At 38.8% G+C, this 26442-nt stretch overlaps 2 protein-coding genes across 2 annotated transcripts; both read left to right on the top strand.

Moving 5' to 3' along the window:
* Nucleotides 1-7809: 7809 nt before the first annotated feature.
* LOC147618794 (uncharacterized) lies at nucleotides 7810-11239 on the top strand. Its single transcript, XM_086773852.1, has 5 exons — nucleotides 7810-8272; nucleotides 8773-9105; nucleotides 9311-9581; nucleotides 9669-9782; nucleotides 10647-11239. The coding sequence occupies exons 1-5, from the start codon at nucleotides 8000-8002 to the stop codon at nucleotides 10826-10828; spliced, it is 1173 nt and encodes a 390-aa protein (XP_086629978.1). The 5' UTR covers nucleotides 7810-7999; the 3' UTR covers nucleotides 10829-11239.
* A 10213-nt stretch (nucleotides 11240-21452) lies between these two features.
* LOC147618793 (uncharacterized) lies at nucleotides 21453-22908 on the top strand. The gene is made up of 4 exons (XM_086774485.1): nucleotides 21453-21848; nucleotides 21952-22080; nucleotides 22233-22316; nucleotides 22409-22908. The coding sequence occupies exons 1-3, from the start codon at nucleotides 21464-21466 to the stop codon at nucleotides 22274-22276; spliced, it is 558 nt and encodes a 185-aa protein (XP_086630611.1). The 5' UTR covers nucleotides 21453-21463; the 3' UTR covers nucleotides 22277-22316; nucleotides 22409-22908.
* Nucleotides 22909-26442: the final 3534 nt, after the last annotated feature.

The following is a 26442-nucleotide window of genomic DNA, read 5'->3' as shown; positions in this document are numbered from 1 at the left end:
CAAGATGGTTGTAATTAACACTAATTATGACTTGATTTGGTGGTAACTAGTGCTAATTATGAGCTATAATTAATGCTTCATTAAGGGCTTTAATTATTACTAATTATGGACTTAATTAGCAATATAATGGGCTTCGATAAGTGATAATAATGGGCTTCAACTAATCCTAATCTTAGGCTACAATTAACACTAATTTTTAGTATATTTCTAGTGTTAATTATCCTTGCAAATGGCATTTTGCAACTTCTTATTACAGTTGTGTGGGCTCGTTCTCACGAGTGTTGTGGTCAAGTTTTCCAAGTATTGACGACATGAGTAGTCCCCTCCCCCTCCACAATTATAAGAGGTAAGGTAAGGTTGCCGTCTAGCTACTCTAATGTTCAAGATGGAGTGTGGAAAACTAAGGTAGCATGGATTTTATGCATGGAATGAGCAAGCATTAGCGCTGCCATATAATGTTTATCATGGCTCGTTAATTAGCACTAATTATATTATCATGAGTTATGGGCTACACATAATACTTACAAAGACTAAAATTAGTGGTGTAATTAGTGCTAGTTTAAGTTTAAAAATGTGATTATGAGTTGTATAAGTGCAAAAAAGGTTTAGATTAGCACCAGAAAAACTCCCCAATAGTGTAAAAAATGGGCCAAATTAGTGCTTAAAATGGACTTGGGAGGACTAGCACTAATTATAGACTGCAAGTAGTGTTAATCACAACGTTGGTTATTGGCTACAACAATTAAGGATAATTTCAAGATGGTAATTAACACTAATTATGACTTGATTTGGTGGTAACTAGTGCTAATTATGAGATATAATTAGTGCTTCATTAAGGGCTTCAATTATTACTAATTATGGACTTAATTAGCAATATAACGGGCTTCGATAAGTGATAATAATGGGCTTCAACTAATCCTAATCTTAGGCTACAATTAACACTAATTTTTAGTATATTTCTAGTGTTAATTATCCTTGCAAATGGCATTTTGCAACTTCTTACAGTTGTGTGGACTCGTTCTCACAAGTGTTGTGGTAAAGTTTTCCAAGTAAAAATCTACTCAGAAGTTAGAAACTCAAAGGTGAAGTTTACTTGGCGACATGAGTCAAAGGTGAAGTTTACTTGGCGACATGAGTAGTCCCCTCCCCCTCCACAATCATAAGAGGTAAGGTATTGAGACGACATGAGTAGTCCCCTCCCCCTCCACAATCATAAGAGTTTATGTGAGTATTGACGACATGAGTAGTCCCCTCCCCCTCCACAATCATAAGAGGTAAGGTAAGGTTGCCGTCTAGCTACTCTAATGTTCAAGATGGAGTGTGGAAAACTAAGGTAGCATGGATTTTATGCATGGAATGAGCAAGCATTAGCGCTACCATATAATGTTTATCATGGCTCGTTAATTAGCACTAATTATATTATCATGAGTTATGGGCTACACATAATACTTACAAAGACTAAAATTAGTGGTGTAATTAGTGCTAGTTTAAGCTTAAAAATGTGATTATGAGCTGTATAAGTGTAAAAAAGGTTTAGATTAGCACTAGAAAAACTCCCCAATAGTGTAAAAAATGGGCCAAGTTAGTGCTTAAAATGGACTTGGGAGGACTAGCACTAATTATAGACTGCAAGTAGTGTTAATCACAAGATTGGTTATTGGCTACAATTAAGGCTAATTTCAAGATGGTTGTAATTAACACTAATTATGACTTGATTTGGTGGTAACTAGTGCTAATTATGAGCTATAATTAGTGCTTCATTAAGGGCTTCAATTATTACTAATTATGGACTTAATTAGCAATAAAATGGGCTTCGATAAGTGATAATAATGGGCTTCAACTAATCCTAATCTTAGGCTACAATTAACACTAATTTTTAGTATATTTCTAGTGTTGATTATCCTTGCAAATGGCATTTTGCAACTTCTTACAGTTGTGTGGGCTCGTTCTCACGAGTGTTGTGGTCAAGTTTTCCAAGTAAAAATCTACTCAGAAGTTAGAAACTCAAAGGTGAAGTTTACTTGGCCCATGATGGGAAACTTTGTATTTATGCCTATTTTTATTTCCTAGTCACACATTTAACTAGACAATATGCACCCACAACATTTTGGTGGGTGAACATAATTAGTTTGGTGAGAATTATTTGCAATTTAGCTCGTCTCTATGGTTTAGTCATTTTGCTTTTTTTCCCTCAAGGTATATTGGGATCTTCTTTAAATGGTAACCCTGGATTTACTTACACGTGTCAGCTTGCATGCATCCTCACCTTACTTGCCCACGTTGGTTTCCTCTCTCTCTCTCTCTCTCTCTCTCTCTCTCTCTCTCTCTCTCTCTCTCTCTCTCTCTCTCTCTCTCTCTCTGTTGTATGCACAAAAAGGAGGCAGACAAAGGTGGGAGAGAGAGATATCGAGAACTCACAATGAAGTAGTTATGTGCCCGTTTTGTATGTGAGGCTAATTAATCAGCGTGAAGTGTTTGTGAATCAGCCTTCACGGTGCTAAGGGTAACATGGCTGATTTCATGGTTATGGCGATGAGGGTACTGCGCCAATGCAAGGGGCAGTGCGAGGCACAAAGGAGGGGCGACTATGGTCGCATACGAGGGGCAGTGGGAAGTGCATAGGAGGGGTGAGCAGGGGCAGAGGGGCTATTGACGATGAGTAGGAGGGAGGACTTTAAGGAATTAAGGTTGCTTTGATTAATGCTGGTGCATAACGGGCATTAATCAAAGCAACCTAATAAAAAGAGTGTTGCTTTGATTAATGCTCGCGCATAGCGGGCATTAATCCAAGCAACACTAATAAAAAGAGTGAATAAGTAACACTAATTAATTAGTCAAGCCTGTCGGCTTGGTTAATTAATTAAAAAACCTTAGGTAGATTAAGGTTTGAATGTTTGCTCACTCCCCCTCTCCCTTCTGCTCCGTTGCACACAGAAGAACATAGTTTCTCCTGTGGATTGTCCGCACGAGAGAGAGAGAGAGAGAGAGAGAGAGAGAGAGAGAGAGAGAGAGAGAGAGAGAGAGAGAGAGAGAGAGAGAGAACAATAGAAAAAATATACTTTGCATCACCTTCATGAGAGAGAGAGAGAGAGAGAGAGAGAGAGAGAGAGAGAGAGAGAAGCAATAGAAAAAATATACTTTGCATCACCTTCATGAGAGAGGGAGAGACAAAATGAAAAAAAAATCTCCTCTACATCGCCTCCACGAGAGAGGGAGAGACAACATGAAAATAAAAAAACTCAGCATTGCCTTCACGAGACAGAGTGGAGGAGAGAGATAGTTCTGCCATACAACAAAGAAAGAGAGAGAGAGAGAGAGAGAGAAAGAGACGTTTAATCGTCGGCCAGAATCACACAAGAGAGAGAGCCGCCTCAAAAGGAAGAATCACGAAGCTTTAAAGTTTTTTTTCCCTAAAGTTCGAGACCCAAAGGTTTACCTACCACGCAATCTAATTAATTAATGCCCAAACAAAATTGGGCATCCATATTACTTAACTAGACCCTTATTAGTTAATTAATTAATGCCCAAACAAAATTGGGCAACCATATTACTGTTAAATTAATGTATCTCAAAGTGTGGTGGTGGTCGGCCATCTTCTACACGTGGATATATAAAGAGCATCTGCCCCCATTGTAAATTCAATCTTCATTGCTAATAATCAAGTCAAGCACTGTTCGGCTCCATCTCTCTCTCTCTCTCTCTCTCTCTCTCTCTCTCTCTCTCTCTGTGTTGCTTCCGCAAGACCATTCTTGACATAGTATCAGAGCCGCAGGCTCTCGACCCTCGGACACAAAGCACGAAGGTGGGCAGTACTGCAGAGAAGGTGCTGTGAGCAGCCGTGAGCAGATAGCCGTTTTTATTGCAGACAGCAAGTGAGCACCAGGCTGCGTTTCTGGGTGGCACAAGCTTGCACACCAAAAGCAGCAGAGAAGCCCGCGGTTTTTTTGTTGTAGGTGGCAAAGCAGGGCAGCCAAGTATTGGCAGCTGCGTTTTCTTGCAGACAGAGCAAGCAGCAATGCGAGTGTCTTGGCGGCTGTAACAAGGCAGAAGTCAAGCACTACAGCAAGGTGCAGGCAGCGCAAGGTGTTGAAGGTGGCCACTACAAGGCGGCAGAGAGCAGCCAGAGCGCGGAGGAGAAGAAGCGACACACGTGGCTTGGGCAGCGTAGAGAAGGCCGACGCGTAGCGTTTTAAAGACATAAGTGTTTTTTTTAAACATTAATGCTTCTAAGCTAGCGTTCCCACCCTCCAAGGCGCTTGAAGCAAGTTTCTTCACACTTTTGGCGTTGATGAGCTCATTGAAAGTTGTACGGACAAGCTACTTCAACATGGCTCCACCGTGCTCGACCAAAGAAGGCAAGCTCATCGATGGTTCGAACCTTGCTCATTGGCAGTTACTTTCGACATTGGCTATGAAGAGTCATCCGCACCTGCGGATAGGAGGACAAGGTCTTGAACTCGGAGTCTTGGTCCCGAGAGATGTTTTTGAGGATCATGATTACTGTACTTGGGCACTTTCCGATTCCCAGAGGATAACTTTTGACAAATTTCTATGGTCGTCACTGACATTGCTATGGAGGAGTACCATTTTGCAGTTGTACATACGCCCAGGTGGACAGATCTTGTTATCTTCACGGAGCAGTCATTATTTCTATCTTCTTCGGGCTAGTGGTGCAGAGGGGGATTGGAAGATGACAGCTTCAACGTAACCGAGGGTATACACCCCTCACATGTTTCAGCCAGAGAGAGGCACGTGAGCGGGAGAGGGGGCTAAGCTAAGCTCTCAAACAGGTGTATTGGAACCGTGTGACGGAGTTCAAAGCACATGCATCTGGCGAGAAGAATGGCTTGACAGGGTGTGGCCTTAACTTGGCATGAGGCTTTGCCAGAGGAGTCCAAGAATGATTGGGAAAGGTTGACCAAAGCAATGAAGGAGAGATTTGGGACAGTGGAGTCACCAAATGCTTTACTATTACAATTGGATCAGATTTTCCAAAAGGAAGGAGAGTCAATTTCTGCCTTTTCAGTGAGGTATGAAGCCTTGTTCATCATCAAATATCAACAAGCTGCTTTACATGTTACTTCTTCTTCTTCACCTTCTATGGGAGATTTAAAACCGAAGTCAAAACCCCAACTTTGTGTCACATCTTTTAGTGGAGATAGCGGGCAAGTTTTACTTAGAATTATTCTATTTTAACCTGCTACAGAGAGGGTGTTAAATTAATGTATCTCAAAGTGTGGTGGTGGTCGGCCATCTTCTACACGTGGATATATAAAGAGCATCTGCCCCCATTGTAAATTCAATCTTCATTGCTAATAATCAAGTCAAGCACTGTTCGGCTCCATCTCTCTCTCTCTCTCTCTCTCTCTACGTGTGCGTGTGTGTGGCTTCCGCAAGACCATTCTTGACAATTACTTAACTAGACCCATATTAATTAACTAGTTAAGTAATGTGATGAAAAGATGAGGTTGGCTAAAGGTAACGTGAATCGTGATAAAGATCGAGCTACAACATGGTGGCACCGTGGCTAGCAAGTTGCAAGATGGGGATATGATTTCATAATTCACTCCATCATGTTGTGGAGAGGATCAAGTTTCAAAGCGGGCCCCACTTCCAAGGGAGTGGGAGCAAGGTGGAGGAGGGAGGAGCGTGAATCTTCAAACAAATTAAATAAATAAATTCAAGCATATTTTCTAATATACGGCTTTGACCGGCAGTACCGCAGTCAAAACGCTTTCTTTTTACACAAACACATTGCAGTGTTGCACAAGTTCCACCCTGGGCCCTGCAATTTATAATTATTATTAGTGCAGAATTTTAAAATATTGTTGGAAATAAAATAACTTCAGCAATGGGCTGGAGCGTGCCACGCCTGTATGCTAGGTCGTGGTCACACGTGCGCTGTGGGACCCTAGCTAGCCCGCCCTACTGCCGTCCACTGCCGCCCTACTTGACGAAATTGAAAGACTCCACGCTGGAGCATGCAAGTTGCAATGATGACGTTAAGCTTGCCACGTGTATCGGCTCACCCTTTGCATAGAAATATACTAGAAGTTAATAATCGCGCGCGCTAGTGCAGTGGCTGGCAAGGAACCAGTTTGAGGGTCCCTAGGTGATGTGTTCTCCCGCGATGAAGCGATAGCATCTAATGTGTGTGAATAGTCCCTGGTTCAGCACCAGGGCCTAAATTTGACGGGTGTCTATGAAATTTTTTATGATAGGCAATTTTTTTTTCACCTTTCGCTTGACAGGTTTCAACAAAAAAGTTCTTGTCAAATGACAAGTAAATTTATATCAACACAGATACCATAAAAAGAAGACACATAAAATAGAGAATAACCTACGGACCGGCTCTCTTTAAAATCACATTCATGCATATCTTGCTAGTGCAAAATCCCTAATCATCAAAAGATATCAAATAAAAAACCACCCTAATCATCAAAAGATATCAAATAAAAAACCACTAGATCACAATAAACCTCGGACAAAAGACAGAAAATGTGAACAATCATCAAAGTTGTGCAATCCAAAAATCACTCTAATGGCATAGCTCTCCTCTTTTTTGCTTTACCCCAAATTTTTTATGACAGGCAAATTTTTTTCTGGGACTTGTCATTTGACAGGAATTTTTTTCAACTACCTTTTTTGACAGGCAAAATGGCCCTTGACAGGAAAAACAGGCGTCAAATTTAGGCCTTGTTCAGCACTCCTCTTCAAATTTTCAGCCAAGAAAAAAAAAAGGCAATATACTACTAAATTTTGAAAGTACCCGAATCCCTCCCTTTCTAGACCTCTTTCTTCCTCTCCTGAACCTGCCACATGTAATTTTTGTCATCTCGAACCTGCCATGGGAAATAGATAAAGATATGGTCACGCCAGCAGCTAGCATTCCATGAATAATAAAAATAAAGAATAGATATAGATGGTCATGTCGGCAAACCACGCCAATCCACTTCACACATGGCACTTGAGTTGATCTGCCGTCAAATTGCTGAGCGGGAAAGGAATGCATAAAAACTTTGTCCCAAAACGCTTGGATTCACATTGAGACGTAGGTAAGGCTTTTAGACAACGGCAAGAGAGTGAAACACTCCAAAGCCTCGGTCGACGGTGTGTATACAAATTCATACTGAGGCATAGGCAAAGCTTAGAGTGGTGTCTCACGGACGACTTGTATTGCTTATATTACTTGTCTTTTGCATTTAGTTCTATTTTCAGCGTGAATTACAGCCATTTGTTAATGGCTCTCTTGGGGCACTGCTCTTACAGTCAATGGTAACATGCAAAAGTGTGGGAGAGGCTGGAAATCTTGTAATGATTTTGTGGAGTGAGGTAGGTATGAATGATGCTCTGCTGAGCCCGACCGCCCAATGTGAATCCCCATAGACACATGTAAGCACGCCAAGCTGTGGGACAGCGCACCGTTTTTTTTGGCGGCGGCCGGCCAAAAGCGCAGTAAAACGCGGGTCGGGAACTTGCCAAAAAGTTTTCCCGCCTGCGCCCAATTGGAAAACACGTGTCGATAGATAATTCGTGCCAACATTGCGCTCTACGTGTTCCCCCACGATTCGTCATGAGTATCCAGATTCAATCTCCCGCAAACAGGACCGTCGATCCCGCTGCCAAATGAGGGGCCCGATTCAAGAGAGTCACGTTCGGGGTTCGTGCGTAAAGGACAAAAAGTAAATGCTTACTTAGTAAAAGGATGCTTAACCTTTCCTTAACCTCAGATTAGCCGTTACAGATCAGATTAGGATTTCAAATTGTTGAGTTTAGTAGCTTTTTGAACCGTTGTTAAGCCTTGCTTTTTGCGCTTTATCTTCCCCTCTTCTTCGTCGCTAGCGCTCATTCCCCTTAATTCCCTCCCTGCATTTTGAATGACTCCGCAGCAACCAAGCTAGCTTGCTGAGCAAAGCTTTTAATTATGGCATTTCTTGGCGTTTCTAGCCCGTGAAGATTCCCGCAACTCTGCCGCCCGCGGGGTCTGTCGTTGTCTTCCATGGTTTGCTGGGAAATGGGCACCAGTAGTTGGCCAAGCATGCCGCCGCAGAGATCTGCAGAGCAAGCTTCCATGGAGTGGCCGAGCTTGGGCTCGCCTCTTACCGCAAAAGAAAAAGAAGAGGAAGACGGTGCTTGCGATGCCCACATAGCTGGACTTGCTGAGCAGATAGCTCACTCCATGCTCGAAGACGATGAAGAGGATGGCGAGCAGGCCAATTTCTGCTGCACGCGGTCGCTTGTGCGTCAGGCAAAAGCAGCTCGGAGTGCACAGGTAAGCGTCTTCATGTTGGCTTCTTTAATTGTAGTATGTGCCTGAGCCTTGCTTTTCTCTGTTTTGCGGGTTACTTGTGAATCTGCTTTCCTTTCCTTGTTACAGCATGTTGGTTTGTTTTTCTCTGCTCTTACAGTTTGTGGGTTTGCTTTTCCCTTCTTTTGAATCGTGCAATATCGGTATGAAATGTCTTCCTCTGCTTTGAAGGTTTGTGGGTTCTCTTGTTCATGCTTTTCTATCAGGCTTGTACGTTTTCTTCTTGCCATTTTCACATGTGACGGCTCTCCTGTAACTTACGCATGATCTTTTTGCCATTTCCCTACGTGCGAGCTTCCTGTAAACGTTTCCTGTTTCAGGAAACTTGTTTTCTTGCTTCTGTGGTGCCTTGGGGTTTACGTTTTCTCGAAGGCCTTGCCTTTGCTGCGCTTTTGGTTTTGCTTATTGGTCTGGTTAGCATTTTGATTTGTCTGATCCTCTGTCTTTCTATCGATTCTCCGCAGTCTACAACGGCTGCGTTGAGCTGCTGCAACTGGGACACGAATAGGGCGGAGACCTTGAAGGCGCTGTCTTCTCAGCTTTCATCACCTCTGCAACAAAGGATTGAAAGCGAGGCTTTGCAGCTACTGTATGCAGAGCTTGTGAGGTTGAGGGTGGAGGAGAAAATGAGGGTATTAGCTGCAGCACAGCAGCTTTCTTATCACCAGAAGGCCGTCAAGGCGAGGCAATCGACCTTTCAGCCTTCAAATCTTGCCTCTTCTGAAGGTTTCTCACAGAGCATGACCAGTAGCTTGAAGCTTGCAGAACATCACTCTCTTGAAGTCTTGCAAAATCAGGTTATTTCTTACCCACATACACGCGGTATTGGGTGTTTTTGAATCAGTTCTTGTTTTTCCTAACATACAGGCAAGGCGTTCGATTCACTGTTCTGTCTGCTGTACCATCTGTGCTCAAACAAACCCTGAAACTCCACTTATGATTAACATCTTCGTAATTGTATTGCATCTTCTCATAGCGTTGATGTGGTGTTATTTTTCTCAGCAACTTCATGCTCGCAAGCAAGCTGGTGCCAACTGGGCCGCCTCAAACTTGCAGAAACGGTCAAGCAGCGATAGGGGCAGCGGGCAAAAAGGGGCACCCGTGGACTACCCCTATCCATGTTACCAGCAACCGCCCACTAATGGATCCGGAATGACGGCAGTTTTCTTGGGCATGCCCGGCTCCCGCGAGTCAGGTGGTACTGGTGTCTTTCTCCCTCGCAGCAGAACAGGCAGCCACAATCACAATGTCTTAGAAAGCAAGAGGAAGCCTGGTCAGCATTCGAGAAATTTAAGAAAAGAATCCATTGTTTCTCGTTCAAGTTTTGTCTTCTAATGAATATTTACGATGTGTCCTGCAGCCTGCGCTACAGTTCTCCTGCCCTCTCGCATTGTTCAAGCTCTGAATCTGAACGTTGGAGACACACTCTCTGGTCCCGTCTCAACGCCAACCGTGAATTCTCCCCCCTGGAGAGGTAAACTTGGGTGTTTTAGTTTAGCTTATTCTCAACTGGTTCAACCATGATTTGAGTTATTCTCAAATGGGTTCAACCAGGGCAACTGGTCTATTTGAAGCAGAGTTGCAATTATAATGCCGTTGGGCTACAGGGGTTGCTGCAGTATCACTCTGTTGTGTAGACCTTAGATTAGGGCAGTTTGTGTTGGTCTCTTTTGCAGCCTTGCGCATTGAACTGTACTTTTTGAGTTAATGGTTCACCCCACTCCAAATCTTGATCTCAGAGATGGGCGATTCAGACGTCTGAGTTCAGCTCAGATCTGCCTTCTCTTGCAGCCTCAATTACTTGCCCAAAGGGCCAGGGCTGGCCTGTCGTGCTTCATCTGCTCGGATATTGGCCATTAAAACAAACGGCTTCCCCCCCTTTATAGTAGTTCTTACATATTTGTCACAATCGGCTGCCGACTTCTTCCATGTCTATGCATGTGGGTTGCTCTCTTTTGCCATATAGATTTTTTGAGTGGGTTATGTTGCCAAATGGGTTTCTCTCTTGTAAATGAATGGGACGACTCGGGCGAAAGGGTTGTCCTCCGCCGATCATCTATTCCACACTTGAATGGTTGCTTTCATTTAATTTCCGAAGGTCAACAATGGGTTACCAATGGGGTTTCACTGTTGTATAATTTTTCTATACTGTACTTTGAAAAGTTGCGATCACAATAATGAGCACCTTGCTCTTGTGGTGGGTTTTTATTGGGTTGCCTCTATATCCACTATAGGACCTTTAGCTTTCTGCATATGGTTGTAATGGCGTACAATTATCAAGCCGAATTTTGATTTATGGGGGTGGTTTACTCACATCGCTCTTGATTTTTCTCTGCAGAGCTCTCTTCTCCGTCTCCATCTCCATCTCCACTTCCTTCTCCAACCTGGTCCGCAGATGTATACAATCCGATCAGAAGAACCGATGGCAGGGAAGAGTGGCCTCCTCTCCGCCATCCTTCATGTTCTGCTTTGCAAGAAGTGGCCCCAGACATTGGCCTCCCCACAGAATGGACCTATTGATTAAGCAAAAGGATTAGTTGCAAACAGATGTACAGAACTACTTGCTAGTGCTAACCCATATCAAGAACAGCTTATGTACACTCTTCTCATCGGATTAGATACACCAGATCAATAAGTACGGGGGATCTTAAACTCAATAAGGCCTGTCTTGTCATGCTGATACACTCTATTCTATGTACATTATATAACTAAGTAGTAGGGGGGTGGTTGATGAGTGGCCATTAGAACAGAAGCGCATTCATTTTGCGGTACCAGAGAATGTGCTGGACAACATTAGGATGAAGCTGTCACCCAGCTTGGCGTGCCTTGTTTCTTCTAAGTTGTTGTAACTTGTCACCCAGCTTGGCGTGCCTTGTTTTGTACCTTATTTCTGATACGATAATGCTACCTTTCTTTTCCTTGCATACAAAATTGATATGTGAATTGTCGTACCCCTTTTGTTCAAGAAGTCGTGGACCTATGGACTGTTGAGATTTTCCTCTCATTTAAGGTCTTTAATTTAATCTAAATGTCTCTTCTAATCAAAGGACTGCAAAATCGGGATTTTTGATTACATATGTAAGTTGGTAGTACTCCTTAAGTTGGTAGTACTCCTTTCTTCACAGAAAAAGTCGTGGTCTCTTGGTTTTCTTTCTAATAGTTTTTTACGACTCTTTAATATACTGTCTTTTCGAATGAAAAGACAGTGCAATTCCGGTTTCATGACAGTGCAATTCCGGTTTCATGCGCTTGGGAGACGAAGTACTGCTAATTCATGTCCCCAGGCCTCACTTTTTGTGTTAACGAGAATATATATATATTATATATATCAACATAGTGCCTCATTGCGCAGCTCAATGGCATCAAAGCCAGGCCTTGGCAACGGGACCCCATGATTTTACGAACTCGTTTACATGTGCTCGTGGACTCCTTTCTTAAGTGCCACGGGTCCTAAAGACCCTTGTCAGGTGACATCAATGGATGATATCGATAAAAAATTGTGATGTTTTTTTGGGCCGTCTAGGAAACTAGATCGAGTAAGCTAAGTTACTAAGCGATTATAGTAAACTTTAAAAGGTGTAATGGAAGATAAGGAAAAGCGATTATAGTAAAATTTAAAAGATGCAACATGATAACATAAAAATTGTGTTTACATGTCAAGCAAATGCACAACAAATAAATCTATATGCAAGGTAGGCTCTAGAACATTTCACTCAGGGATCATTCTCTCGGTCCTCGTTTATCGTATCGAAAGTGCATCATTTTAATCATATCGAGATTGGTCAAGACTTGGGCAGGTTTTGTCGCGTGAGCTGTTCTTTGAACATTTCTCGTCAGTTGATGTAACCGAATTTTCCTTAGAAAACACATATACCAAATGCTCTCTCCAGCATTTTGGCGTAAGACAGTTCTTTAAAAAAACAAAGTTTTTATGCAAGTTTTCAGTTTTGATTTTGTTTTTTTGAATCACAGGTTTGGATTCTCAAGCATAGTTCTTCGAATTCTGTAACCTTGATCTTCAGATCAAAATCAAAGATCTCAACTTAGTTTCAGATTCGGTGGGTGATTTGAGTGTATTTTTTTGAACTGGGCACATCGTTATTGATCGAAACTGATGAAGAAATTAGGTCGTGGTTAATAGTTTGAATCAGAGTTTGGGTCTGGAAAGGTTTTTCTTAAAGTATCTTTCTTGAAAGGTAATATTTTAATTTCTCTTTTTTTAAATTTTGTTCATTGAATATTTGCTTACAGATTTCTAAACTAAACATGAATTTTTATGAAGAATAAAATAATCATTTATCTCGATCTTCGACTTTGATAGTTTATTTGAATTTTTTCATTATCATCTTAGTGAATATGAAACGGTAGAATTTTCTTTAACAGATTATCTACTTATTTATTTTTTTAATTTTTGCGTGAAAATCAAACAGAGGATTAAAGAGAATCCTTATTTAAATATAATTTTTTTATGCATCCATTTATGCATAAAATTATTTATGATAAAAATCACACTTTTAATATAAAAATATCTTTTATGCATATAAATCATTTATGACGAAAATCACTCTTTTAATATAAAAGATTTTTTTAATGCATCTATTTATGCATAAAAATTATTTATGATGAAAATCACACTTTTAATATAAAAAAATATCTTTTATGCATACAAATTATTTATGATAAAAATCACTCTTAATATAAAAGAATTTATTTTTAAAGAAAGTAACACTTTTTTTAAAAAGTATTTTTAGTAAGCATTTTTTTATACCTAAGATGAAAAAAACACTTTAAGAATACATATACGATGGGAATTACTCTTTTTAAATAAAAAAAGTAAAACTTATTTTTTACAATTTTAAAAAATTTTGCCATAACTTTCTTTGTATGGTTGATTATTTTTTAATTTTTAACTCTCTAAAATTAATTAGAAATTCACCAAGAGTATTTAAATCATTCTAATGTAAATATTTTTTACTTATCAAAGAGAAACATTATGAAAAACTTGATTTTATCCATTTATCATTCATCTAGGATAAAGAATGGTTGGATTTACTAAAGAAGAGAGGGGAATGCTTTTTTTCAATGAGACATAACACTATATTCATAGTAGAGAAGACAAAAATCATAAAAAATCATAAAATGAAATAGAAAAGAGAAGAATCTCTAACTTACAAGGAGAATTTGAGAGCTTTCCTTTGGCTTGATGGTTTGAGGGATCTAGTCTTATTTGAAACAAGAGTGTCTACCAATCTTTAGAAGAGAGAAGGTAAAAAACTAATGAATTATGAGTAAATTCACAGTTTTTGGCTCTTGGGAGAAGTAGGGTAACAGTGCAAAAACACTATTGTTTTTCAACAAAGGGGGAGGCTTCTATTTCTAGCAAAAATTGAGCTCCTAACCAAACAAACTGATTCTAGAATTTTTCAAATTAGTTTGGTTAATTTTTGACCATTTTTAGGTCAGTTGAGCTAACTTTTTGGAACTAGACTTGAATTAGGAGAGAGGAGAGATGAAATATCTCAATTTTTGAAGATTTAAAACTCAATTGCACATGTGAAGTAGGCGTCTCATTCATGAGAGGGGAATCTCCATTGTGAGGTGTCAAAAAGCCATTTTTAAGCTTTTCCTTTGGTCCTTAGTCCACTCTTCATCTTATGTGAGTATTTACTCATTTTTGGGGGTGTTTTTTTTATTTCTTTTATTTATCTTCTTCATACATTTGAATTTGATTGGCCCTTCAAAATCTTAATTTGAAATTTTTTAAAAATCTGGATCCCTAGGATAAGGCCTCTTGAATAAATTATACTACTTAATTTCTAATGCACCTTCTAAAAATCTTTTTGAACTTCTGTTTCGGGGAAACTTATTTTAATAAGAAGAGATATTTTTTCATCCAAAAATACTCAAAATCCGAATATTCTCTCTAGAATATTTTCTCTAGGCCAAAACAGGTAGAAACAAGATCTTTTATATTTCTGAAGAGAGATTTGATTACAGGGGAAGACGCTAGACATCTTGAGAGATTGGGGAGGAATCTTACAGGGACAATGTAAGATGCATTGTAGAAGAAGACTAACAAGAACAATATCAGAAACAAGATCTTTTATATTTCTGAAGAGGGATTTCATTACAGGGGAAGATGCTGGACATCTTGAGAGGCTGGGGAGGAATCTTATAGGGACAATGTAAGATGCATTGTAGAAGAAGACTAACAAGAACAATATCAGCAAGGGAGCTTTAAAATTCCCTTACAAATTAGCTCATGAGCCATGGAGGCATGGATGTCCACATGTAACTTGCATCTAGTCACATTCTTTGGGATGGACCACTCACACGACAACTTATTGATGGTGGATCTAACCATGTTGCTTAATTGGGACAGCATAGGAGGCACTATAAAAGAATATCCCTTTAGTAGAAAAAGCACATGTGCTTTCTCCCTTATATACCAATAAGGGAGCTTTAAAATCACATGTGCTTTTTTCCTTATATACAACACCAATATCAATAAGGGAGCTTTAAAATCACATGTGCTTTTTTCCTTATATACAACACCAATATCAGTAAAGGAGCTTTAAAAGTCCCTCGTAACACTCCTAATGGCACATGGATGGGATCTAATCATGTTGCTTTATTGGGGCAATATGGTAGTCATTATAGAGAAAAAGACCTCTTTCAAATATCAACAAGGGAGTTTTAAAAGTCCGTTACAACACTCCAACGGCTGCATACTATACATAAGTGGAGGGAAATATGTATGTATTAAAGATGAAAATAGCATTATCATAAACACCAACACAAAATGAGCCCATGTCAATAAAAAACATAACAAATGAGTCCACGCTAATAAAAACCAACACAGAGTGAGTCCATGTCAATAAAAAACACAATAGATGCCAAGAATCAATAAAAAAATAATGTGGATATCAACAAAAATCTCAAATATTGCCTACTTATATTTTGTTGTTATTCTTGCAATGTACGTCCCTGTCCCTATATTAGATATTGCTGGAGATCATGGAAACCAATGATGGATTTGGCCCTTCTACTAGTAGTTGGGGACATTATGTAAGATTTTGTCATGTGAAGAAGAAAAAGAGGTGACATAGAAGGAGAGGAATATCTAGGATGGCGATAGAGTACTCAAGAGAGTGTTGTATAATAGGAAAAGACAAAAGAGAGCTATTGTATATCAAAGGTATACTTGAGAGAAGGGATGCTAGCAAGAAAGGGTGCCATAGAGCTTGAGGGTGTTGGAGAGCTCAAAGTGGAGTAGTGAATACATACATCACAACTAAGAACATGTATGCATTAGCAAAGATATATCATATGCATGACAAACTTTTGCATAAGTAACTGTTTCAAATAAAAATAATAATTAAAGTGACATAGGCATGAACTTGTTTTGGGTCTCTCAAATATTGCATAATTTCTCAATCCAAGTAGTTTTTAAGTATTTTAAATAATTTTGACTAGCACAAAAATTGTTATTTGAAGTATAAGATAAACTTGTGCATGACAAAAAGGCATTGTTAGAAAAATGTAAGCTTTACCGTGATTGAGTTTCTCAAGTATTCCACAATTTTCTCAATCCAAGTGTTTCTCCTTTCAAAATAGAATAGTTTTATAATAACCTTGGTTGAAAAATTTTCAATCAAGTTTGGACCTCTAAAATTGTATTTTTAACAACATTGATATCTTTTGTACCAAAAAACTTATAAACACGTTCTTTTTTTGCACAAAGAATTTGAATAAGATTTGTTATAGGAGGTGTTAATTAAAAAAATCAAGAATAATGTGGAATAATATTTATTGAGGTGGAATACGATGTAATTAAAAAATAATATTTATTGAGGTGGAATACGATGTAATTAAAAAATAATGTGGAATAAGGTGTTATAGAATAAAAAATTTCAAGAACAATGTGTAATTTGAATAAAAGATTATTTAAGGTGAGTTGCAAGATAGTCGTTACACGCACACCCTTGTTTACATATTCTCTAAGTAGTGCATTCTAAAATAGACTTCTTTCTAAAATAGAACATTGCCAATCTAGGATTGGGAATCCAGAAATATAAACAAGCCAACATTAGTACATATATTCACTAGAATGTTTCACAAAAGAGGTCTTTTCACAAACCTTGTATGGCAATCTTTTCATGTATTTCTTGGGTCCCATTAACTATATTGCTTATGCTACTACAAGCTTTCAAGCTATATATAAACAAAAAGTCATTGGGAAAAGGGCCATTGTGTTTCATCTATTCAAAAAAAGTAAACTAGCTCATTAGCAATACCATATTTTGCACAGCTTTCATTTTCTTATATTCCACTAGATTAGGTTTCTAACTAGACAATGGTTTTGCCTTTGTAACCAAGTGATATTTAGGCAGAGTATTGACTAAGGTATTCCACTATAAGGTCTGTTATTAAACCTTTTTGGCAATCTCAGCATGTATTTCTCAACCCTTTATTATGGTTCTCACGCTACCATAAGATTTAAAGTTACAGACAAATGTGACAAAATCCAAGGAGACATCCTAGTGCACTCTTTTATTGCATTTGTATGAAATAATGGAGCATCTTTTCCATCACCCACGTATGTCCTAAGAATTTTGCAAAGATGTGGTTCTTATGCTGCTAAAAGCTTTCAAGTTGCAAAAAAATGTGACAACATCCAAGGAGACACCCTCCTGCACCTTTTTGTATGACATAGTGGAGCATCTTTTTCACCACCTTTTTGTTGCATTTGAACGAAATAAGGGAGCATATTTTTGTTGCATTTGAACGAAATAAGGGAGCATATTTTGCACCACCTTTTTGTTGCATTTGAACAAAAAAGGGGAGCATCTTTTTCACCACCCATATGTTTGGAATATTTCTACGCATTTGTATGAAATAGGGGAGCATCTTTTCACCACACATGTGCTTGGCATATTCTAAGCATTCACAAAAATTTCACCTTGAGGGTGAAATTTCACCTTGAAGGTGGTGGTGACACCCACATTTTACATGCAAAACAATTAAGGTGCTACTATAAAAAATACCTCTTTGCATCAAGCCCTTCTTGTAATTTTAGCATTTAATAGCCTCTTTGTAGATGAAAATTTGATGAAACAAATTACCAATAAACACATTTTATGGTTTTACAATGGCTTCAAATTAGTGATTCCAAACCTAAAAAGTGTTGTAGAAGAGGCATTGAGATACAAATATTTTCTTGCATGATTTGCCATGCCATGGGAATGGGTGTGTGAGTTCTAAAGATATCACCTTGGTTATTGATTTTTTCTTTATAAAATGAGTTAAAAAGTTCTCCTAAAACAAAAGTGAAGAGATGGCATATGCCTTTTTCTTAAAAAATTATGAAGCCTCGGCATTGGCTCAAGGGAGCATTAGAGTTCATGACATGAAGTAATTATCAAAATACTTTTTTTTTGGTTAATTATCCTTGAGTACTCACATGGTGATGTAAACAAAGAATTGGATGCATGAGCTTTCTAGTGCGAAACTTTCTAAATTTTCAAAGATCCTTCTTTTGTTGACCTTCCTCCACAATAAGGTTTTAATTATTTATTCTAAAGTGTGACACATGCATGCATGGCCATCACACAATAACCTTGCACTCATGCTTTATTTTTTAATCTACTGAAACAACTGTAATGCGTCCTCTATGTGACCCTAGTCCAATGTTGATGTTTACGTAGAGCATACTTTATGTAAGGCACACCTAAACATTGCACCAAAGATTCTTTTTCTACAATGGACTAACACTTTTGCTACATAATTGAATGTCATGATAAACAAAAGTGTCATTTTAAGGAGAAAATTCACATTTGGAAAATGCACCAAAATTCTTGCTTTTTACACTAAGACATTAGAATGAAATTCCTTAAGGCTAAGATATATTACCTTGGTTGTTTATCCCTATACCTTGTGGGGAAAGGCTAAGATATAATACCTCGGTTGTTTATCCATATACCTTATGACAAGGCTAAGAATTAAATTCCTCATGGTTAGGCTAAGATATAATACTTTGTTTGTTTATCCCTATAATATGACGAGCTTCTTCTGTGTATGTATATGCAATAAAGTGACATTTTTGAATAAAAATATCACAAGCTGTTCTAGTCTTCACACTCACACTTTCCCCTTGCATTGCTCATGTAAATGCAAAGTCTTCACTCACACTTTCCCCTTGCATTGCCCATGTTCTAGACTTCACTCACACTTTCCCCCCCTTGCATTGCCCATGTTCTAGACTTCACTCACACTTTTCCCTTGCATTGCCCATGTATTTGCCTGTGGTATCTTTTGCCATGCAAAAAGATACCATAGTGCATTCATGTTCAAAGAACACAGTAAGTGTGCCCAAATTCTTTCAAGGATGCTACCATCGGAGGAAAGTTAGAATCATACATCCTTTTCAAGTGCAAACCTTCTTGGAGAATTATTATTTTTAAGTTTATTCACAAAATACATGTAAATGAATCAATTTAATTTGATATGCCAAAACATCTAGAGGAAGGATATTGATATAAGAATACATTGAAAAAACTCAAAATTCTCCCTTTGTTTTAATTATTTTGTATTTTAAAATTTTAAATTATCACACGAGATTTGAATTTGTAATAATGTTGCTGTACCAATGTTAGAGATAATAGATTTCATATTATTTGAAGAAATGGTGGAGTGTAAAATTGGTGTTAATTTGGGTTGAAGACCAAGTAGGCCAATAGAAGAATGCATGGGGATGAAATATTCTCTTCTCTCACACTAATGAAACATAGAAGTGATGTTTGGGTGCCTTATCTCCTTTATGCAACCCATAAATATGGTGCTAGTATCAACATCATACTAAGTGTGCAAAATGGAAAGAATACCTTTGTATGCTCTCACTCATATGTAAGCAGAGTAAAAAAGGGGAGTCAAAGAAGACGAGCTAAGAAGGTGGGTAAAGGTGAAAACCAAGTTGTGATCTAAAGAGGATTTGATGAGGATACAACCACGATCTCTAAAACTCCTCCTCGATGAGAAGATCCATTAGTGGAGTAAATTGAGCAAGTTGCATTTACACTAAAGTTGTTGCTACTCAAAAAGATTAAGCAGATTAAGTAGGTTGCAATTAATTAACTAAAAACTAACCAAAAACTTTCAAGGGAAAAGGAAAATATCACGATCCTAAACAAGAGATGAATCAATTAAGAAGTAATAAACATGGTACATGAGCTCCAAGAGAGATTTGAAGGCTAGAAAAGAGCATGAAACAATACATCTAAACATTTTTCTAGCCCAATAAACCTGAAAGAAAATTGGATATACTTAATAATTTTTTTGAACATCCTAAACAGTTGTTGATGGAAGGGAGTTTAGAACCTAATTGAATGCCCAAGATGCTTGCTGAAGGATGGGTGGGGATACCTCAATCACCTAAAGAGGTGGAGATAATCAATCACTTGAAGAGAATCATATGAAGAGGTGGAGACCTCACTAAGTGAACTCATTGAATATGAGACAATTGAAAGAGCATATACCTAAGAGATAATTTATCAACATTTCTATCCTTAAAAATCAGATTGCCTATAGGGACATTGCTCCAAGAAAATCCGAGTCTATGGAAAGATATCAAGGGACTGGAAGGACATGAAGTGAGAAGAATGTAGGGGATAGGGTGAGCTTGAGCTCCTTACAAGTAAACTTCTTCATACACACACACACATAAGAGTAGCTAGGTAGACATGAGAGAGATGGAATTTTCTTCTATGTTCTTCACTTTTCTATAACCATAACATGAAGATAAGAGTATCTACTATAAGCTAAAGTACTCTACTACTAAAACATCAAGGGTCCATAGTGTGAAACCGACTATACGAGCATGTGCTATAACTATGCCATATCTCTATAGCAAACCAAAGTAGCTGTCACACGCCCTATGGACCACTAGCATCATATCAACCATAATCTCACCAACCATGCCAATGGTATAAGTGCAGAGGTGTCATGCCATCCATATCCACACTAGTTGAGCTTGATATCTCAACACTCTCCCTTGAGCTCAACTCTATATCCCTACACCCCAAGTAAGCTTTTAAACCTGTGAAGCTTCTCTGTGCCCAATGCCTTTGTGAAGATGTCAGTCACTTGATTCTTTGTGATGGCATATACCAAATCCACATCACTTCTTTAGAACCTTCTCCCTCACACAAAATGATAATGCTCCTCCAATGTGCTTTATCATAGCATGATACATTGGGTTTTTACATAACCAGGTTTTTCCAAATCCCTTAATTCTCTATACTACTCACCATGGCTAGTCTCATTTGGTTACAGGAGGTAACCAAATTAACGTACCAAACTTTCTCTTGAATTTGGTGCATCTACTATAGTCATGGAACTAAGCATGTTGCATCATAAAAAGTTACTCATTCCTATCTTCAACCTGCTTACTTGATGATGCATAGTTTTCTTCCCACAAACGTCCCACTTCTTATGGCATTTCTATCTTTAACCTACTCACTTGATAATGCAAAGTTTTCTTGCCACAAACTTCCCACTTCTTATGTGATTTTATTTTTTATATTAGTCCTTTGCTATATGCCCTAGTAATAACATTCCATGATATTTCCTCTCTTGTCTCTTTACCATCCACGTCAGCCTCTCAGGCATTAGGAAAAAAGGGAGCTCATTTTGGGGCCTTTTACGGTTTGGAAAAATAAGCTCTCAACCAATCAATAGAGGGCCAACGTAACGTTGGAAATTCACAAAAATAAGAGAAAATAGATAAAAGAAACAATACTTTATGTAGGTACAAGCGTGCTACATTAATGTGGAGATTGGCTTTTTATTCTCACAAGATCTTTGGACATGAAGATAGAATCTAGTCTGACATTTTCTCTGACAAGGGCCTTCCCGCTTCCACCTTCCTTTGAACTTTGAAATGTTGTGCTGCCTTTCCTTCGAAAGGTCTACCATTCTACACCACTGCCTCATTGTGCAGCAGCCTCTTCTTTTCCAAAACTGCTGCCTTGATCCTCTTTGGCTTAGAGTAAGATGTTTCTTGTCAACTGTCTGTCTGCCCACTTTCTCTTTCTTGAAACTTCACTTTGTTATCTTGTTTATATTACTTTGCTGTTGTTACAGATTCACAAGGTCTCCATGGTGAATAAAAACTATGGCCGTTCTTGTGGAAGACGCTCTGTGGATGATAATGCTATGAAGGCAGAATTATATCACACATCATTACCCCGTCGACCTGCTTCTTCTATTTCTTCGGTAGAGAATTCAAGTACAGTCAAAACGGAAGGAACTTGGGAAAGGTTTAGTGTTTCGAAAGGAGCATGGGTGCTCATGCAACCTAGCAAAAGAAAGAGACCCCAGACAAAAAACATTTTCTTGGCGTCATGGAAGGGAAGAGTACGAGATTTTAAAATCACCAGAGGGAAGATATCGGTGAAAGAAGTTTTGATTAAGCATGTGTACATGCATAAAGAACTTGTCTTGCGAGACTATCCAAATGATCTTCTGCAACACAGGCCTAATTGTATATTTTTCTATTGTGGTTTTGTTCTTTATGAGGTGTATGGATTTTTAAGATGAAGCTTTCTTTCTTTGCTTATTGACATTCTTGTGTTATTTTATTTCAGATTTATACCCTTCATCGTATGAGACATGGCAAAACATCGATTGTATTCTGGGATTTATAGATGTTTTGCATGGATCGATAGGAGAACAACAATACCAAGGTCGATGTGCAACAGAGCTAGCTCAATCGGGTATATTTTTTACTGATCATTTTTATCAGTTGGCTGGACAATGCTAACACACATGGTGTGTTAAGAAAACAAGATCATCTGACTTATCCTAGTCTCATTAAGCACTGCTATTAGTTTACTTTACCCTATTGATTCATATTGCTTTTTTGCAGGTGCTCAAAAGAAGAGAGAGTTTAATAAAATGCAAAGACATTGAAAATTTGAAAATTGAGATAACACAGACTCCATAAACAAAGGTATTATATTCAATAAAGTAAAATTTTGTACAGAAGTGTTTAATTGTATATGTAGAACATATTCTTGACAACCATTTTCTATTTATCTACAGCCTGATCCAGAGGTTGCTCTACATGGTCCAAGCTCTCCGTATCATCTTTTTTTGGAGAATCTGTTTTCTGCTACTCCATCCTGTCCTGTACAATCTCTTGGTGCTGCTCCATTGTCTCCTCTACTACCCCTGGAGAATCTGTTTGCTGTGCTGCTCCATCTTCTCCTCAATAACATCAGCAGCAGGTCCTTGTTCCTGTGGCTTCTCCTCATCATCACTAGGTCCTTGTTCCTGTGGCACCACATCAGCATCATCTGTGTCATCAAGGTGTATGACACCTTCTCGGACTTTAGAGCTCTCACCCAACTCGACAGTAGCTGGTACAATAGGTTTGGGAGAGGCATACTTCAAAAACTTCCAAATTGTATCAGCTATGAAACTATATATATAGTTCGAGCTGAAGCTATCTTCTCTCATCTGCAATGGCATATGATGATTTAGAACACTTTGTACCAATATCAATTATTTTGAAGCTAAATGAAAATTATTTTTTCTTACAAGGTCTGGCTGTCCTATCTCAAAATAGCTTGAAAGTATATATTTGGCATTGATCAGCACTCTCCAGCAGCCCCGCAGCTACTTGAATCATCTTGTTGTGGTGTCTGTACAGTTGGAAAGATATGTTAGAAACTGTTAACATCTGAACAAAACAAAATTATTCAATAGGTTCAAAGGCATAGCATGAAATAGACATCAGTAGGGGAAACGACTTTCTACCTCTAAATTTATTGACTCTATTGAATCCAAAAGATTGACATTAGGAGGACAGTGATCCAGAAACCTTCTAATACAACTGTAATACATATAATTCAGTTAGTGTGCATTAAAACAAAATAATAAAGTTTAAAGTTAAAAATAGCACACACACCACTTACAATTTCAGCTCTCTGTGTGTGTTTTTAAGAGAGTTGAATATAAAGCATTTCTTCTGCTGGATATCAATAGAAGCAAAGCTCCAGTGGTCACTGTGTAAGGAAAAAAGCATTAAGAAATCAAAGGCTACAAGAGTTCTCAATCTTAAAGAAGAATCCCAAAAGAAGCAGTCACCCACATACCTGTTATGGTATGGAAGTAGCAAAACATCGATAACATCAAAATTGCAGTGTCTGAACCAATTGAAAATATCCATGGGAGTTTCCTTTGCATCTCTTAACCTGGAGGAAATGGCAGGATCAATAATATGAACTGTATGTTGTACAGCGTGGTTAAGCCAGCTTCTCATCATGCTGCATTGGACCAAACAATAATTAGGGTAGGGTGTAAAGGAGGTACAAGAAGGATTGTTTTGCAAACAAATGTAAAATAAAAGACACTTACTAGAGCATTGCAAGAATGATAGTATCTGAGCAATACTCATTCTTATGAGCCAATGCTGCCAAGCATGGTTTTGTCAAGTCAAAATTATTCACTGAAGTTTCATCCTCAATATGGACAACTATGTTAGGGCCCCAGCTCCTGCAACCTTCTCTGTATCTGCAGCTCCCTCTGTACAGTCTCCACATCTATAACAGATTTGGATTCTTTTATTTGCTACTTCAGTTGACAGTGACTCCTCATAAGTAGCTTTCCCTCTGCTGGTGTTCTTTGAGTGGGTTACTTCAACAACCTTAACCTCATCTACCTTCAACTTTCTTGTAGGTGGAATTAATAATATGTCTCTCATCTTGATGTCCTGCCATACATTGCATCTTCAAAATATTTCTCCAAGTAATCCTCTGCCATTTCCTGTAAGGAAAGAATGGCAGTCCTGTTCCACCTCAAACCAAGGTGCCTACTATCACATATGTCTTTCACTAGTCTCTAAAAAGGTGCCTTGGGGATTGCAAAGCCTATAGCTTTCTATTGCTTCCTGATCTCCTTTAGCACACCTGCACCATGTTTCAATCTCTTGGCCTTTTGCTGGAGCAGGCTCATTGGCTTCCCCTTCCTGCCATGTGCAACTCTTCCCTTTGGAGGCACACTAAATTCCTTGATACCTGCCCCAGCTCTGCTGCTGCTGCAAGTCCTGGCCCCTTGCCAGCACTCCTTGTAGTTGACTTGGTTCTAGCCATCACTCTGACAAGCTGCACACAAAGTAATGGAAAGAGATTACAGCCATGGAGAACATGGAATGATACAAAAAGGCAATGAGACAGGGGTGGATGAAGCAACATTTATAAATTTGCAACAAAACGCGATTTCGACAGTTTGAAATTCCTAATAGCTCACTCTCGCGTTTTCCTGCAAATACTTGAAGTAACATGTTGGTACATTCCTACAGTGATTTCTCTGTCTTTACAACTAAATACAATACATTAGGAAAAAAGGAAGCTCATTTTGGGGTATTTTAGAAGAGAGAGAAAATAGGCTCTCAACCAATCAGGAGTGGGCCAACGTTACATTGAAAATTCAACAAAAGAAGATGAAAATAAGAAAAATAAATAGTACTGTATGTTCATAGAAACGTGTCACATTAATAAGGTGATCCAATTTGAATCTTTAAAAAATTTATTTTTTGTGCAAAATTTGGTGATTCTGACATTGCAAACACGTCCAGAACAGCCCAAAACCCCAAAAACGGTACTTGAAACGCTGGAATCGGACATCCGGAGGCCCGGAAACGGCCAAAAAAGGCCCCAAAAGTGAATTTGCAACAAAACGCGATTTCAGCTGTTTGAAATTCCTAAACCCTTCTCCTCGCGTTTTCCTGCAAATTTATGAGGCAGCCTGCTGGAACATGCCTCCAGTCATTTCAACAAGCCCCATTCAAAAGTCTTTCTGCTTGTGGTATTTATTCTAATATCTAAGCTACATCACATCCCAAAAGTATGTGTTATACTATTAAACAAAAAGATAAGGATATAGAGAGTCTTACTGACCTAGAAGCTATCTGTGGGTGTGCTGTGCTGTTGATGAGTACCCTGTGCTGGGGATGAACCTGTGCTGCTGGTCAGGATGCTGATGGTGCAGAGTAGGGAGGTAGGGAGGCAAGAGAGCTGAGAGGGGAGGGCCAAGACAGGAGAGATTAAACAAGAGGGAAAAGATTAGTGCAAAATACAAAAAAGACAGCTACTAAATGATGGAGCCGTTTTTTCACACGTGTGGATGGGACCCAGATCTCTTGGAGTTTAAAACTTGGCACTGTGAATGGGACACTTTTTGCCTTGGAACTTGTGCCAATCATGATTTCATAATCAGTTCCATAACCACTCTTCCCTCCCCGTCTTTCATCCTTGCCAGCACCCTCCCATCATCCTTTTCCTTCCCTCTCTGATCCCTTCCTACCCAACACACTCCATCCAGACTGCAACCTGCCTGAAGACTACTACCACTACCAGATCTCCAGGCTACCTAGGCTGTAGCTCAAGTTTGGGAGAGAAAAGAAGATTCACCAGTGCAACTCCAACAGCATGGAAAAGGAAAAGAAAGGTCAGAGTTCTATATCCTTTTCAATGTTTTTTGATATATATTTCTTCCATCCATAGAATTCTTGATGTCCAGATATCTGGGCAATTCCCATCCACCACATCCCATATCCCAAATTTCCACATCCTAGTTTTATATTTGCAACAAAACGCGATTTCGGCTGTTTGAAATTCCTAAAGCTTTCTCCTCGCGTTTTCCTGCAAATTCATGAGGCAGCCTGCTGGAACATGCCTTCAGTCATTTCAACCAGCCCAATTCAAAAGTCTTCTTGCTTGTGGTATTTATCCTAATATCTAAGCTACATCACATCCCAAAAGTATGTGTGTTATACTATTAAACAAGAAGATAAGGATATAGAGAGTCTTACTGACCTGGAAGCTATCTATTTGATTGGAGATGGATATCAATAGAACCTAGAAGTTTGCAACAAAATGCGAGGAGAGTGCTTAACATTTTCCAAATAGCCCTATATCGCGTTTTCTTGCAAATTCCTATATTTCTTTTGGTTTTCATTTCTTCCTCATTGTTTTGCTTTCTTTGGCCCTGGGGAATTCTTCCTAGTATCATCTACTGTTCAGGAATCTTTGAGGTGATCCTAGCATTTGATTGGAGATGGATAGCAATAGAAA

Source organism: Cibotium barometz, chromosome 34 (genome assembly GCF_041138505.1).
Source record: "Cibotium barometz isolate CiBa-2024 chromosome 34, ASM4113850v1, whole genome shotgun sequence".
NCBI classification, from domain to species: domain Eukaryota; kingdom Viridiplantae; phylum Streptophyta; class Polypodiopsida; order Cyatheales; family Cibotiaceae; genus Cibotium; species Cibotium barometz.
The sequence above is the reverse complement of the archived record's forward strand: the minus strand, read 5'-3'. Positions and strand labels throughout refer to the sequence as shown.

Bases quoted from the DNA above. Each gene is read 5' to 3' on its own strand.
- LOC147618794 (XM_086773852.1), top strand. From the start codon at position 8,000: ATGGTTTGCTGGGAAATGGGCACCAGTAGTTGGCCAAGCATGCCGCCG. The intron at 8,273-8,772 runs GTAAGCGTCTTC...GATTCTCCGCAG, and splicing joins AAGCAGCTCGGAGTGCACAG to TCTACAACGGCTGCGTTGAG. The intron at 9,582-9,668 runs GTCAGCATTCGA...TGTGTCCTGCAG, and splicing joins AGAAAGCAAGAGGAAGCCTG to CCTGCGCTACAGTTCTCCTG.
- LOC147618793 (XM_086774485.1), top strand. From the start codon at position 21,464: ATGGTGAATAAAAACTATGGCCGTTCTTGTGGAAGACGCTCTGTGGAT. The intron at 21,849-21,951 runs GTATATTTTTCT...ATTTTATTTCAG, and splicing joins TCTGCAACACAGGCCTAATT to ATTTATACCCTTCATCGTAT. The intron at 22,081-22,232 runs GTATATTTTTTA...GCTTTTTTGCAG, and splicing joins AACAGAGCTAGCTCAATCGG to GTGCTCAAAAGAAGAGAGAG.